This window comes from Cucurbita moschata, unplaced genomic scaffold, assembly GCF_002738365.1.
Source record: "Cucurbita moschata cultivar Rifu unplaced genomic scaffold, Cmos_1.0 Cmo_Scf00012, whole genome shotgun sequence".
Classification (NCBI taxonomy): domain Eukaryota; kingdom Viridiplantae; phylum Streptophyta; class Magnoliopsida; order Cucurbitales; family Cucurbitaceae; genus Cucurbita; species Cucurbita moschata.
In genome coordinates this window covers 93401-106862 of record NW_019268528.1, presented here as the reverse complement: position 1 = coordinate 106862, position 13462 = coordinate 93401, and the positions used below count along the sequence as shown (strand labels likewise).

Here is a 13462-nt window from a genome sequence, read left to right as displayed (position 1 = left end):
ATCTCGAAGAGTTTCGACCGAGGACGGGAGATTATCGTCTTCATTTGTTCGCCGTTGGTGTCAGACTCCGAATTTTCTTTGTAATTAAGCTCCATTTCCGTTTGCTTTGCTTCACCACGGCCATTTCATTCTCCCGGTTCTTTTCTTGAACTTCAATTCCACTCGCATTGCTTCTCAATCTTACTTTCTCTTCCATTTTCCTAGGGTTTTCATCAGTTTCTTTGTAATCGTTTACTTTATTTTCACGATTCATTCCCGAGCTCTCTTGCGGTCGCATCTGCATCATGCCGGTGCATCTCACGCCGAATGCAATCTCTGCAATTGTCGCTGGTGACGTTAATTCCAAGCCCCTAGTGCAGGTCCTAGATATCAAGCTGATCGGTAATACGCAGGAGAGGTACAGCCTCTTGATCTCCGATGCTGTTTCTACCGAGCAGGCTATGCTCGCAACTCAGCTCAATGATATTATTAAGACTGGACGAGTCAAGAAAGGATCAGTTATCCAGTTGATCGATTATGTTTGCAGTCCCATTAAGAGCCGCAAGTCCGTTCTCTCCCTCGTACTTCATTAATCATTTTTTTTCATCGTGATGGATTATTATAATTATATTTTGAAAAAATCTAGCCGTATGTGGTGTCATTATTCATTTTAATTGGCTTACTGGCCTTCTCGGACAACGTGATGCAAGTTTAGAAAACTAGGTGCGCATTTGAAGTTTTGAGATAAATCATTTAGTGATGCATAGTTGAAACGGAGAAATGGTTATTTTGCTCTGCGTTGAAATCTCTTATAGAAAACAGTTTGCATGCTTGTTTAAAATGATTGGTGTATGTATGAATTACCGTCTAAAGTTTATACTAGTGTATTAAATTTTAATCATGCATTAATTGTTCATTTAAATTATTAAGTGGCTTGGTGCCGATAGACTGCTGCTCTCTTCTGTTCTTGTTAAAATCTGTGTACATGAACACATCGTGGGAGAAAATTTTCTATTGTCTGTTTATATGCTTGTTTGAAATGTTCAATGCATGCATGAATTACTGTCTAAGGTTGATAGAGTTTATTAAATTTTAATTATAATCAATTGTCCATTTGAACTGTTAGGTCTGTGCACAAGTGGTTTAGCGTTGAAAGATTGTTCTCTCTTTTTGTTCCTGTTAAAATCTGTGTATATGAACACATCATGGTATAAAATATTCTTTCATCAGTTTACATACCTGTTTGAAGTTAGGTGGATGTTAGAATACTGTCTAAAATTGATACAGTTATTAAATTTTAATTGTTTATTAATTGTCCATTTGAATTGTTAGGTTTGTACAGAAGTTTTTTTTGGTGCCATTAGGTTGCTTGCTTTTTGCTCCTTTTGTTCTTGTTAAAATCTGTTTATATGAACACATCATGGGAAAAGAAGGTTTTATTGTCAGTTTATATATGCATATTTGAGATAATGAAACGTTCGGTGCATACATGATTTACTGTTTATGATTGATACAGTTTATTAAATATTAATCTTAATCGTTGATTAATTGTCCATTTGAATTATAAGTCTTACATAACTTGTTTCAGGTCTGTACACAAGTGTTTACTATCGATAGATTGTCATTATCTGCTTGTATTCTTATTAAAATCTGTGTATATGAACAAATCATGAAGAGAAAAAGGATCCTGTTGTTAGTTTACATGCTTGTCTGAATGTTTTGTGCATACATGAATTACTTTATATGGTCGATATGGTTCATTAAGCTTAAATCATGGATTGAATGTCCATTTGAGTTATTATATTTTTACACAAGTGGTTTAATGCGATTGATTGCTGTTTTCTCCTTTTGTCTCATTAAAATCTGTGTACATGAACACATCGTGGGAAAAATGTCTTATTGTCAGTTTATCTGCTTGTTTTGAAATGCTAGGTGCATGCATGAATTACTGTCCAAGGTTATTGACTTTTTATGACCGACTAATTGTCCATTTGAATTGTTTGGTTTGGGTCTCGTTCCAGTCTCTCATATTCTTGTTATAAGCTGAGTATGTGTACACGTCATGACATGAGAAAGAAGGAACTATTGTTAGCTCAGCTGTTCAAATAATGTTGCTCGTGATCATGTTAATTATGGTATCTTACTTCCCATTCTATGCAGACCGTAGCTTTGTAAACTAGATGACTTATAAATTCTTCACAGTAGGATGGATGTTGTAATTGAGCAGGGAAGTTTTTTCCCTTTCGAGTTAAATATACTTCTGACTTGAATTGCTGTAACTAGAGCCAATACTGATTTCTCTACTATCTTTCTATGCAGGGTTATTGTTGTGCTCAGCCTGGAAACTATTATATTGGACAGTGAGATAATTGGGAATCCAAAATCATCTGCTCAATCAGAGAATTTTGCACAAAAGGCAATGCCATCTGGAAATTTAGAGCAACCTGCCAAGGTTGGTAATCGTCTTGTGAGTGCCAGAAATCCAGTTAATAATGTGCAGAGCTTCCAAGCTACAGTTCAACCTCCGTATCAGCCACCTCCAAATTATAAAAATCATGGTGCAATCATTAAGAATGAGGCACCAGCCCGTGTAATTCCCATAGCTGCGTTGAATCCTTATCAGGGACGATGGGCTATAAAGGCAAGAGTTACTGCAAAGGGTGATCTCCGTCGCTATAATAATGCCAAAGGTGATGGAAAAGTTTTCTCTTTTGACCTCCTTGATTCTGATGGAGGAGAGATACGTGTGACCTGCTTCAATGCTGTTGTTGATCGTTTCTACGAGGTCATAGAAGTTGGTAAAGTTTACTTGATTTCTAAAGGTAGCCTAAAACCTGCGCGGAAGGATTTCAATCACCTAAACAATGAATGGGAGGTTTTCTTGGAGGCATCTTCCACTGTGGAACATTGTCCAGATGAAGATGATACCATACCAAGACAGCAGTTTTCTTTTAGACCTATCAGTGAAATTGAAAATGCTGAAACCAACTCTATTCTGGATGTTATTGGTATTGTAACATCCATCAATCCATCAATTCCTGTTTTGAGGAAAAATGGTATGGAAACTCAAAGAAGAGTTCTGAATTTGAAGGATGCGTCTGGCAGGAGTGTCGAGCTGACACTGTGGGGAGATTTTTGCAACAAAGAAGGTCAAAATCTGCAAGAAATAATTAACTCAGGCCTCTCGCCAGTTTTGGCTGTGAAGTCTGGGAAAGTAAGTGATTTCACTGGGAAATCCATTGGGACAATTTCTTCTACACAGCTTTTCGTAAATCCAGATCTTTCTGAGGCTCTCATCTTGAGAGACTGGTACGATGGTGGGGGGAAGAATACTACTTCTCTGTCTATTTCTAAAGAAATTATGTCAGGATCTGCCAAGAATGAGATTCGAAAGTCTGTATCTCAGATAAAAGATGAAGGACTTGGCAGATCTGATAAGCCAGATTGGATAACCGTGAAAGCAACAATATCGTTTATTAAAACAGATTCCTTCTGCTACACAGCATGTCCATTAATGATTGGAGATCGGCAATGCAACAAGAAGGTGACTAGATCAGGAAACTCGAAGTGGCTGTGTGACCGGTGCAATCAAGAATTTGAGGATTGCGATTACAGGTATCTTCTCCAAGCCCAAATCCAAGACCATACTGGATTGACATGGGTGACCGCCTTCCAGGAAACTGGTGAAGAGATTCTGGGTGTCTCAGCCAAGGAGTTGTACATTTTGAAGTATGAACAGCAGGATGATGTCAAGTTTGGTGAAATAATCAGAAGTAAAATTTTCGATCAATTTCTGTTTAGACTCAAAATCAAGGAGGAGATGTACGGGGATGAACAGAGAGTGAAAAATACTGTAGTTAAGGCAGATAGGGTAAACTATTCTTCAGAAAGCAAATATATGTTGGATTTGCTTTCAAAGAGGTAACAAATTATTTCTTGCCGACTAGGCGATATAATTCTGTCCAGAATTATTTTACTCTTGGAGGACGAACATATATTCTTTTTTTCAGACATTCGTAGAATAAATTGTATTCAGGGAAAGCGAAAGTGATGGTTTGAGCAAATAGGTACTTTACATTCAATATAATATCAGTTTCTGGTGATTTACGGCAGGAGCCGCATATTACACACAAAACACAGAAACAACCACTACAGACAATGGAACATCATGGGACGACGGCATTATGAAGAAAGGAAAATGAAAACACAATTGGTGGAATGTCATCCTCCTCAGCTCAGGTACGCTTGACCGGATCGAAATTGGAAACGCCGATAATCGCACCCAAGATAGCAGTGACGACTACTCCACCGGCGGCAATGCTGAGCAAGAAATTCTTTAGAGAGGGACTAACTCCAGGCCCAGCAGCTTCAGCCACCTCAGGAAGCACCATGGAGGCCGTCAGTGCAGTAGCAGCGAGTCCAGCAACTGCCTTCTCCTTCAAAGAAGCCCGCACTTGGAACTTGGCTCTGGAGTTTGATGAAGCGGTTGGCTTGTTGGAAGGCCTCAAAGGCAATGCCTTAGCGAAGGCGTCGGTGCTCCTTGCTCTCTTCTGGGTCGCATTAGTAATTGGCATAGCCATTGAAACTGCGGAAGTTGAAGCCATTGGGTTCTGTCTTGCCTCTTCTCAGTCAATCTTGATTGAAGCTTTTACTAAGCTCTCTCTCTCTCTCTCTCTCCTGACTTGATTTTAGGATATTGAGGGAAGATAGATAGAGGTGGTGGTGGAAGCTTGACCCAGTGAGCGGTCCAAATTTAAGGTGCCCTGTCCCACGTGGCAAGTTTTGGACTTGAAACTGAAGATAACATTATCTTGTTGGCCCAATGACCTTTCAGGATTTGTTTGGAGGATGTTGCTGCAATATCGAAATATTATTCGAACTATTGTTATATTTTCTCAATCATTGTGGTGGTATTATTTAGTTGGAAAATTTGGTATTCTTGGTTAATTAAGGATTCTGCACTACAATTTGACTGTTATACTTGCCCATTTAACACAGGGACTTGATGGTTGTCTAACTCTGGGGTAGCTGCTATTTTTATAGCCGTGTTGCTGGCTGTGGTACATTACAGACTTCGATGAATCCAACCGCAAAAGAGTTAAAGACGGCAATTGGTAACTACTACGGGTTGTTTAGATTGATTATAGATCGACCAAAAATGGGCAGTTGTAGTGTAATTTAGAAGCCATGTTGGTGGTAGTTTGGCTAAACATAATACGTTTCTATTTTTGTCTGTTTTTCAGCTTGGCACTCCGGTTTTGGGTATACATACACTCCAATTTTCATTCAATTAGACGGGTTAATCTACAATTTGGACCTGGACCAGTATTCTCTCAAGTGGACTTGGGCCCATTTACGCTTATGCCTCCAAGACATGAGGTCAGAATCTTACCGATTCAATTCTCATTCATTTGCCCACTAATTTTAGTATAAGAAGTGTAAAAATCGTGATAACCTCGTTAATTTTAATAAACTAAAAGTTTGCGCAAAAATAACTATTTCTGTGTTATTTTTTCTTCTTTGATTGATTAATAAATCTCTCAAATAAAATAGTTTCCAACTAATTTGCAAACCCATAGTACAAAATTCATTATTTTGAATTCTGAAAAGTGTTTCTTAAAGTCTTTTATATATTTATGTAGAAAACAAATTTAAGAAAATAATTATTTAGTATAAACATATTTTAAAATAGTTGAAGAAAACACATTAAAAAGCAACAGATCGATCCTGGTTTTTTTTTTTCTTAAATAAAAAAAAATTCTTGTTCTTTGTTTATTTTGAAATTGGTATATAGAAATGAAAGAAAAATGATTTATACCCCTAAATTTGACCTGTTGAATCAATTACAACTCTAAACTATTAATTGTATCAAGTTCAAGACTTTCATAATTGAACCAAACCTATTATGGAATTTTTTTTAAACGAGTAGGGATTTCCATCCAAATGAGTTTATTTTTTTAAAAAAATTCTTTTTTAGGGAAGACTTAAATGGCTTTACTATTAGAAACTTAAATGAGGTGACCAAAAATGCACCCTACGCCCAAGACAAAGGGTTTAAGTTTCCTGCCTGTCTACAGCTTTCCATTACTCATTACAGGCAATGGCATTGTCATATGAAATAGCTTGTTTTGTGCCAATTTTGCATACTACAATCTTCCTCATTTCTGAGAATCTTTCCATGTCGGTTGTTGAGAAACAAACACTCTTCAGTCTCCACTAACATTTGTCTTCCACAGATTTCACCCTCTGCTTCACTGTCCACTCCTAAACTACATATCAACCTTCAGTTCTTCTGTACCACAAGAATCTTCACGGTTTAGTTTTTGCAATCTTTGCCTGTTCCTCCAATTATTTTGACTCACTACCTGTCTCCCCAATTACCTCTTCTTTTCATTTCTTCTGCATCCTTGTCTCCTCTGCTGATCCTTCCAGTTTCTCTTTCTGCAGTGCCCAACATAAACCAGATTTGTTTGTTCAGATGGGAAGTTTTCCATACCTGAAATCATTGTGGATTCTATGATTATCAAAAGCAGGACAAAGCATTCTTGGTGGAATAGTAGCCTGTCTGCGAAGGCAACCAGTTGAATTTGAGTTTCCCCTGTTTTGTCATTTTCCCTTGTTTCAAACCTGTAAAGCCAATCAAACTCAAACAATTAACCAAAACACACACAAAAATCAGTAAACAGAAGGCTCCCCTAAAGAAGATCCAGACTTAGAAGCCAGTGCCACCATCTTCCTTTATGTTACTTTACTTCCATTACTTTCCTCCCTGACTTCTCTTTTGGCAGGAATTCGTCGGGGAAATGTTTGACCATAGCCATGATTTTGCAGCCCTTGCTTCAGAGACACTTCTGTAAGTTTTAAAATCAACAAGTTGGGCAGGTAATTTCAATCACCAAGCACACTCACTCACTGTGGTTAGAACCGGATAGACCCTCTCGAGTCTCAGCTCAACTTTAGCATTTTCTTTTGAACTATTTGTCTTACGCAGTTTCACTCATCCCACTCCAGAACTATTTGTCTAACGCAGTTTTTCATTCATCCCTCTCCTGCAACCCATTGATTCTATTGATCCAGTCCTTGTAGAAGAATCTAAATAGTGGTGTGACTCCTAAACTAATCTTCTGTAGTTCTCTTTAGTATAAATAAAAGTCCCGTTTCTGCCCATAAATAGACATCTCTATTGCTAACAATAACAGGTTCTCTACACTTCTGAATTAGAGAGGGAGGAAGCCCGCACATCTTAATCTCTTCCATTGATATTGACACATGAGGAATTAAAGTTTTACATCCACCATACTACAATACATAGAGGCAACGCCTCTTCAACCAAAATGTAAGACAGAGGGGAAAAAAGCTATTAAAAAATTAAAATCTAACATCCACATATTGTGAAAACTACACGCGACTTGGTTTCGCATGTATATGTATACCCCCAAACATCATAGGATGCCAACACTAACAGTACTGGAAAGATCTCTATAAGGGAGACTTCTTACTAGTATGGCAATGATCATAAATTTTGTAAAAGTACCACTTCTTTCGGACTTTTGAAAAGCGCACGTTGCCAGATTTTTTGCACTGATTCTCTTACAAGTATTGCTCGTGTATTCTGGCTCGATTTTCTTCCCACCACAATCTAGCATGCATCTCCCCAAATTTTTCCCGGCTGCAACATTCAAAGATGAGAGAACAAGGTCAACAGAGCAAAATTGACTTGAGAATAGTGGGTGGCATTATCAAGTATCAACTAATCTTTTGATAGAATTCTAGAAGAATGTTAACTTCAATTTTCATTATAGTTAGTCAACCTTGGAAATATATGAACTTGGTTAGTGTTAGGGGACAACAAGGTTCTCATTTGTAGTAATGGCAAGCTATAGAAAATTTCTGAAAGCTACGTACGTTTAATAAATTGAAATCAAGATGATGCAGAATGTTTAGTACCTGAATCTGACTCTTCTGAGTTCCCTTTTGCCGCCAGGCAAAGCTCTGATTGTAATATAAACCCCTGCCTCGTCTTGTTCGACCCATTCAGACTCAAGATCACTAGCGTTACTGATGGATAGTTCTCCTGAACGATCTGCATCCCTTGATGAACTGCTTCTCATGGATGCATCAATGGAAGATGTTTCTGTCTTTGCGCCACTGATGCTAGAGAGTTTAGGAGTGGAGGTGAGACCTGAATCTTGGTACTGCCGATACTGCATTGGCTGATATTCAAGTGAATCTGGGGATGAATAACTCACACCCGCTCCAATGGGACGGTGGAGATTGCGAGGCAAGCGTTCTGCAGTTAGTGGAGGTGTTACAGGGCTGTGTTCCACAGATTCTATTTTTGAGCTTTGCTGTTTCAGTGGAGAGGGGGGCCTCATCAATATGATATAACAAGAAACACAGTATACACAACACAAAAATTATATTGCACAATGAAAAATTGGGATAAATGGGCAGGATAGGGTCCAATCACAACTATCATTTTGGTATAATTTCAAAATGCTATCAGTCTTCCAAGCGTTGCCAATGAACTATAGGCTTACCTCGTCCTCGGATCTCGGTGGGGTTGGAAGAGGAAAGGCTTGCCGGTTGAACCTCTGAACATTGTATAGTTCCATAACTCTATCATAGTTTTCTGCCCACCATCTTTGAGCTTGCCATTTATTGAATACGTCTCGACTAATCAAGATCGTTACAAAAACAAAAACAACAATCAAACTCTACATATGGAACCTATAACACACAATATTGAAAGAAATTGCTATACATGTCACGGTCATAGAGATCAGATATCACACTACACATATGGAACTACAAATTTTGTCTTCCTCTCTTGTTCTCACTCATAATTAACAAGATATGGATTACCAAAGATAAAACATTTTCACAGCAATGGACCTAGCAAAGAATATTGTTCTCGTCACATACAATAACCTTTTAGTTTCACCCTAGTGCTGCTAATCATGAAAATTCTTAATAGGAGCCAATTTGGTCAAAAATTAAATATTATAAAAGAAAAAAGAAAAAAAGCAAGGAGAAACTTTAATGCTTTGAATAAAGTAGTTCCGGTGGTATCAAATATTGACTCTGTGCCCAAGGCCTATTAACCACTAGATCCAAACCCCTCGAACTTTTCTTTATTAGGCTAACAGACCGAGATATTATGATAGGATCTCGTCCCATTGGTGTCACGTAGTTTAGATAAAGTCAATCCAAAGGTGTACCAGCCCAGACCCACCACTAGCAGATATTGTCCTTTAGGCTTTCCCTTTCGGGCTTCTCCTCAAGTCTTTACAACGCGTACCACCTTACAAGGGGTCTTTCGTTCTCCTCCCCAACCAACGTGGAATATCACAAAAGGGTTATGGATGAGACCAACAGGCAGTGGAGACCAATAGGATAGAAGAGATATTTAAATTGGTGGAGATGAAGAATAACCTTGTTTGGTGTTCGATTTTGTTTGGGCTGTGGGTAAGCAGTATTTAACTCGATTAGCAGAAGACAAATCCAGGAGAATCAGGGTAGGCGTGAAGAATTCTTGAAAAGAAAGAGAAGAGGAAGAGAATTCCCCGACACGACGACAATTCTGGGAATAAAGTTTCCCCACCACAATCAAATTTGCCCCCACCCACCACTCCCACGTCACAATTGAGTTTTACTTTTGGACTTTTTCTTCATTGCTTTTCATGAGAAGGCGTGATCTTTACTGAGAAAAAATCAGACCCCACAATTCCAACGGAGATTACTCCAACCCTCTGTTTCAATCTTTCTTTCTTTTAAATATATTCTTCCTCGCCTCTTCCAACAAAAAATAAGCTCCGGTGACGCACACAGCCAAAGAAATTCCAGAAGGGCAAATAAACCATAAAAAAAATGAACTGAAAAGTAAGGGATATAAGATCCAAGCACGTCCCCAACTCCCAGTAAATGACCCACTAAGAGGGCCGCTTCTATTGCTAATTAAGAAGTCGAAAAAGATGGTGGGGAGGTGATTATGAAGCCCCACCGCACATCCTCATTCACATCCGCTATATCATTAAAGTCAAACCAAACCGCAAAGTAACTTATTAAAAAGAAACCAAAAAAATTTGTACCGTCGATGTTATTCTGTGTAGAGCGTACCTGAAACGTATCCGTTTCAGATCATTCCCTCCTCGAGGAAGTGAAACGAATGTGATTAACACACCGGGTTCCACCTGCGCCACCCACTCCTTTGGTTCGCTCTCCTCGACGTACACAACTGGGTCGACTCGGCGCCTACTCAGTGAATTGGGGGTTCCTTCTCCGCTTGAAATCCCCTTCAGCCTCGCTTCCATCTCCTTGCCCCATGTTCTCGTTTTCGTCGAGCTCAAGCTCCCGGATCGCTTGTAAGCCCACTTGAACCGCTCTGAGTCGGCATCTGACTGTGAGCTGCAGTTCTTGAGTCGACTCTGCGGTATCGGCCCTGCGCAAGGGTTGCAAGTTCGGTACGATCCGGAGGCTTTTAACGCCATGTCTTTGAGCTAAAAAGAATAAACCAACACGGAACATGAACATTAAATTCCCTCATTCCAGTCATGAGAACAAGAAATTGATAACTAGGAGAAAAGGAGTTTGATCTCGAAGTACCTGACCTGTCAGAGATTTGACAGATTGTTGCTTATTCCCAGGTCCATTGACGGAGTCCGATTCTTCAATTTGAGTCAAGGAGCCATCTCCGAGTTTCTTAGAACGAACTATGCATGTCAGCATTTTCACCTCTTACAGTACTTCTCCAGCAGCCCAATTTCAAGCAGCGAAGTGAACGTCAAATCGCTGCCCTCGCTTTCGGACGCTGATAAGCCAAATTTTGCTTAAAAACAAATTCTAAAAATGAACTTAAAAAATATAGAAGTTGATCAAGAACAAAGGGAAGAAGACTAAGACTAAGACTAACAAAGCGCAGATTCTCACTCTTGAATCCTTAGTTTCTCCTGAAAAATTAGGAATCGGTTGTTCTGGTACAGCTTTGACGCGATGAAAACAAGGCAGCCCCGCTGTTCACCCTCAGCCTGATTCAATCCAACCATAGACTAAGCTCCAGCGATTCCTGTAAAAAATGGAAATGAAAATGACAACCTCGCGATGTCTAATAGTTGAACGAAAATAGAGAAAAAGAAAGGTACAGAAACCGTGTGATCGGAGAGGAAATGGCGCATACTCCGGCGGGAAGTGAAAGGAAGCGCAAATGAGCGTCAAACAAATTGCTGGTTGCCGGGCAATTGCAATAATTATGGCATGTCTTCAATTTTCATTTCACCAACTGTGCGATTTCCCTTTCTCCTTACCTGCTACCGGCTACATACCGGTTGCTGTTGCTGTTGCGCGGTCTTTGTGTTTCAAGTTCCACGACCGAATCCAGACCTAAGCCCAGCCCATTTCTTCGTCTCATTTGGGCCTCGGATCCATTTCTTTTTATTTCCTCAAAAATTAAAAAACATTGTGGCTGCTGGGATTCGAGCCCAGGTCTCCACGGCCACAACGTGGAATTCTCACCACTAAACTACAGCCACTCTGTTGCAAGGAGTTGGAATCTATACATATATTATGTAATTTTAAAAAAAGCAACTAGGTTGAATCGAATAATATCTAGATTGAGAACAAAAGTAAATATTAAATTAATAGAAAGAGGATAAAATTGTTTAAGGGTTTAAGCTAATAAAATGTAGTGTAGAATAAATTCATGGTTGGTGCCCAATAATTGCTGCCTAACAAATTCTTAAAGCTATTGACATTTTTTTTTCTTTTAATTTCTCAGGTGGCGTTTTACAATAAAGGGTAGCAAAAGGGCATGAGCCTCGTGTCCAAATCCGTCATTTCAACATTAATTTAGGTGGAAGGGAAGAAAATGCTGTCCACTCATGAGTGCTAAAGATCATAGCCATTTGAAAACAGTTGGAGCTCAAAAAATAAAATAAAATAAAAAGTCATGTTGTACAACTCCCCTAATTAAGTCAATTTTAAAAAATTAAAAATCAATTTTTTGTTTTTTTTTTAATATTCATAAATTTATTAATTTTAATAAAATAAAGTTTTGCACAAATATATATTAATCACGATATTGTTGGATGAAAGTCGAGGATGAAAGACACTATGACCTATATAGGTCACCACCTCGTGTATTTATAGATATGTGTAATGAATATTACATTATAACAAACTATGAAATCATATATTTGAAATCATAGATTCTCTTTCATTTATGGTAACAAACAAGTAAATCAGTGTGAAATCATACATTTGGTAACAAACCAGTAAATCATATATTTATTTGATTTATGATAACAAACAAGTAAATCATTGTGAAATCATAGATTTGGTAACAAATCAGTAAATCTATTCTATAATTTAGAGAATGATCTTGAATTTATAATAAATGAATATTATCTCTGTTGGAATAAGACCCAAAGCAAAGTCATGAAAGTTGGGTGGTCAATATGAAAGCCAGGAAATCTATTAAAATTAATTTTTTTTTCAATTATTTATAATTAAACATTTTATAGAGCTAATTATAATTAGATTTTTAAAATGGTAATAAAATTATCATTACGGAACTAAGGTTAAGCACCATCGTGAATGGGTGTTTGGATAGGATTAATAAGCATTATTAAATTATTGTTATTATTATTATTATTATTATTTTGCAAAGCATTTTTTGTTTTTTTTTAATACCGTGACTTCAGCTAAAGAGTGCACCCTCTTTATTTTTTATTTTTTTTCTTATTTTCATTTTTTAATCCCTTCGTATTAAAAAAAACACAAATAAATAAAAAATAACAAAACCTATTTGAGTACGTGGAGATTCCCGGTTAGGGTTGTCCAAGTTGGATGAGGGTGTGATACCGACCACCGGAGCCGAAGGTCTCAAGTCTTCGCCTAATGCTTTAAGCCACAATTTCGGTAAACCGCTTTTAACGGTAACCGACGAACCTTGGGCATTGTCTGTCCACTTTACCAAATTACCCCTAATCTGCGGCCGCAGATTTATTTATTTTATTTCCTTTTTTGAAAATATTCAGCCACAAGGGTACCTGAAATCTGAATCTCCTCCACAGTTCCCAATATATATATTAACTAACATTCCCAATATACATATATTAAATTATAAAATCTAATTTCCCATATTAAAAGTTGGTGTGTATTTAATGTATAAACTTTCAAATTTGTTATAATATTTATTATTTTTTTTAAACTCGAAGTGGAAACCATAAGGTTCTATTAAATACTACATTTAATATATATGTTAGATCGATGAATTTTAAAATTCAAATGAATATGTATATTTAGTGGTTCAACCAAAGAATTATACGATTGTTCGTTTCTATTTTTTTAATAAAAATTTTGAAGTGAAAGTTATTTTAAAAATGTATAGTAAAATCTATTATCGATGGAGATAGTATTCTTCACTTATAAACCCATGATCATTCCCTAAATTAGCCAATGTGGGACTCACTCCCAACAATCTTCC

The 13462-nt window shown here is 37.6% G+C and overlaps 4 protein-coding genes and 1 non-coding gene across 12 annotated transcripts; 2 read left to right on the top strand and 3 right to left on the bottom strand.

Moving 5' to 3' along the window:
- Position 1: 1 nt before the first annotated feature.
- On the top strand, positions 2–4116 carry LOC111450710 (replication protein A 70 kDa DNA-binding subunit A). Its single transcript, XM_023090956.1, has 2 exons — positions 2–544; positions 2299–4116. Exons 1-2 carry the CDS (start codon positions 285–287, stop codon positions 3902–3904), a joined length of 1866 nt encoding a protein of 621 aa, XP_022946724.1. The 5' UTR covers positions 2–284; the 3' UTR covers positions 3905–4116.
- Positions 4034–4682, bottom strand: LOC111450721. Its single transcript, XM_023090978.1, has one exon. It carries the CDS (start codon positions 4581–4583, stop codon positions 4215–4217), a length of 369 nt encoding a protein of 122 aa, XP_022946746.1. The 5' UTR covers positions 4584–4682; the 3' UTR covers positions 4034–4214.
- An 8-nt stretch (positions 4683–4690) lies between these two features.
- Positions 4691–7085, top strand: LOC111450724. Of its 3 annotated transcripts, XM_023090981.1 has the most exons (5): positions 4691–4889; positions 4978–5093; positions 5223–5358; positions 6216–6293; positions 6427–6519. In XM_023090981.1, the coding sequence occupies exons 2-5, from the start codon at positions 5057–5059 to the stop codon at positions 6497–6499; spliced, it is 324 nt and encodes a 107-aa protein (XP_022946749.1). In that variant the 5' UTR covers positions 4691–4889; positions 4978–5056; the 3' UTR covers positions 6500–6519. The 3 variants fall into 3 exon arrangements, with proteins under 3 accessions (XP_022946749.1, XP_022946750.1, XP_022946752.1); XM_023090982.1 differs by lacking the exons at positions 6216–6293; positions 6427–6519 and adding an exon at positions 6768–7085 and having other exon boundaries at positions 4691–5093; XM_023090984.1 differs by lacking the exon at positions 6216–6293 and having other exon boundaries at positions 4691–5093.
- On the bottom strand, positions 5993–11245 carry LOC111450714 (protein Brevis radix-like 4). 6 transcript variants are annotated; one of them, XR_002711864.1, is made up of 9 exons: positions 11127–11245; positions 10909–11044; positions 10585–10789; positions 10099–10478; positions 8520–8655; positions 7927–8327; positions 7514–7648; positions 6361–6606; positions 5993–6271 (listed from the first exon to the last, which is right to left on the bottom strand). XR_002711864.1 is itself a non-coding variant. In XM_023090965.1 (7 exons), the coding sequence occupies exons 3-7, from the start codon at positions 10705–10707 to the stop codon at positions 7570–7572; spliced, it is 1119 nt and encodes a 372-aa protein (XP_022946733.1). In that variant the 5' UTR covers positions 10708–10789; positions 10909–11044; positions 11127–11245; the 3' UTR covers positions 7221–7569. The 6 variants fall into 6 exon arrangements, 4 of the variants coding, with proteins under 4 accessions (XP_022946733.1, XP_022946735.1, XP_022946734.1 ...); XR_002711863.1 differs by having other exon boundaries at positions 5993–6606; XM_023090965.1 differs by lacking the exons at positions 5993–6271; positions 6361–6606 and having other exon boundaries at positions 7221–7648.
- A 190-nt stretch (positions 11246–11435) lies between these two features.
- TRNAH-GUG lies at positions 11436–11507 on the bottom strand. The gene has a single exon. It is a non-coding gene; the product is annotated as a tRNA-His (tRNA).
- Positions 11508–13462: the final 1955 nt, after the last annotated feature.

Bases quoted from the DNA above. Each gene is read 5' to 3' on its own strand.
- LOC111450714 (XM_023090965.1), bottom strand. From the start codon at position 10,707: ATGCTGACATGCATAGTTCGTTCTAAGAAACTCGGAGATGGCTCCTTG. The intron at 10,479-10,584 runs GTACTTCGAGAT...TATTCTTTTTAG, and splicing joins TCAAATCTCTGACAGGTCAG to CTCAAAGACATGGCGTTAAA. The intron at 8,328-8,519 runs GTAAGCCTATAG...CCACTGAAACAG, and splicing joins CACCGAGATCCGAGGACGAG to CAAAGCTCAAAAATAGAATC.
- LOC111450721 (XM_023090978.1), bottom strand. From the start codon at position 4,583: ATGGCTTCAACTTCCGCAGTTTCAATGGCTATGCCAATTACTAATGCG.
- LOC111450724 (XM_023090981.1), top strand. From the start codon at position 5,057: ATGAATCCAACCGCAAAAGAGTTAAAGACGGCAATTG. The intron at 5,094-5,222 runs GTAACTACTACG...TCTGTTTTTCAG, and splicing joins AGAGTTAAAGACGGCAATTG to CTTGGCACTCCGGTTTTGGG. The intron at 6,294-6,426 runs GTTTAGTTTTTG...CTCTTTCTGCAG, and splicing joins GTACCACAAGAATCTTCACG to TGCCCAACATAAACCAGATT.
- LOC111450710 (XM_023090956.1), top strand. From the start codon at position 285: ATGCCGGTGCATCTCACGCCGAATGCAATCTCTGCAATTGTCGCTGGT. The intron at 545-2,298 runs GTCCGTTCTCTC...CTTTCTATGCAG, and splicing joins AGTCCCATTAAGAGCCGCAA to GGTTATTGTTGTGCTCAGCC.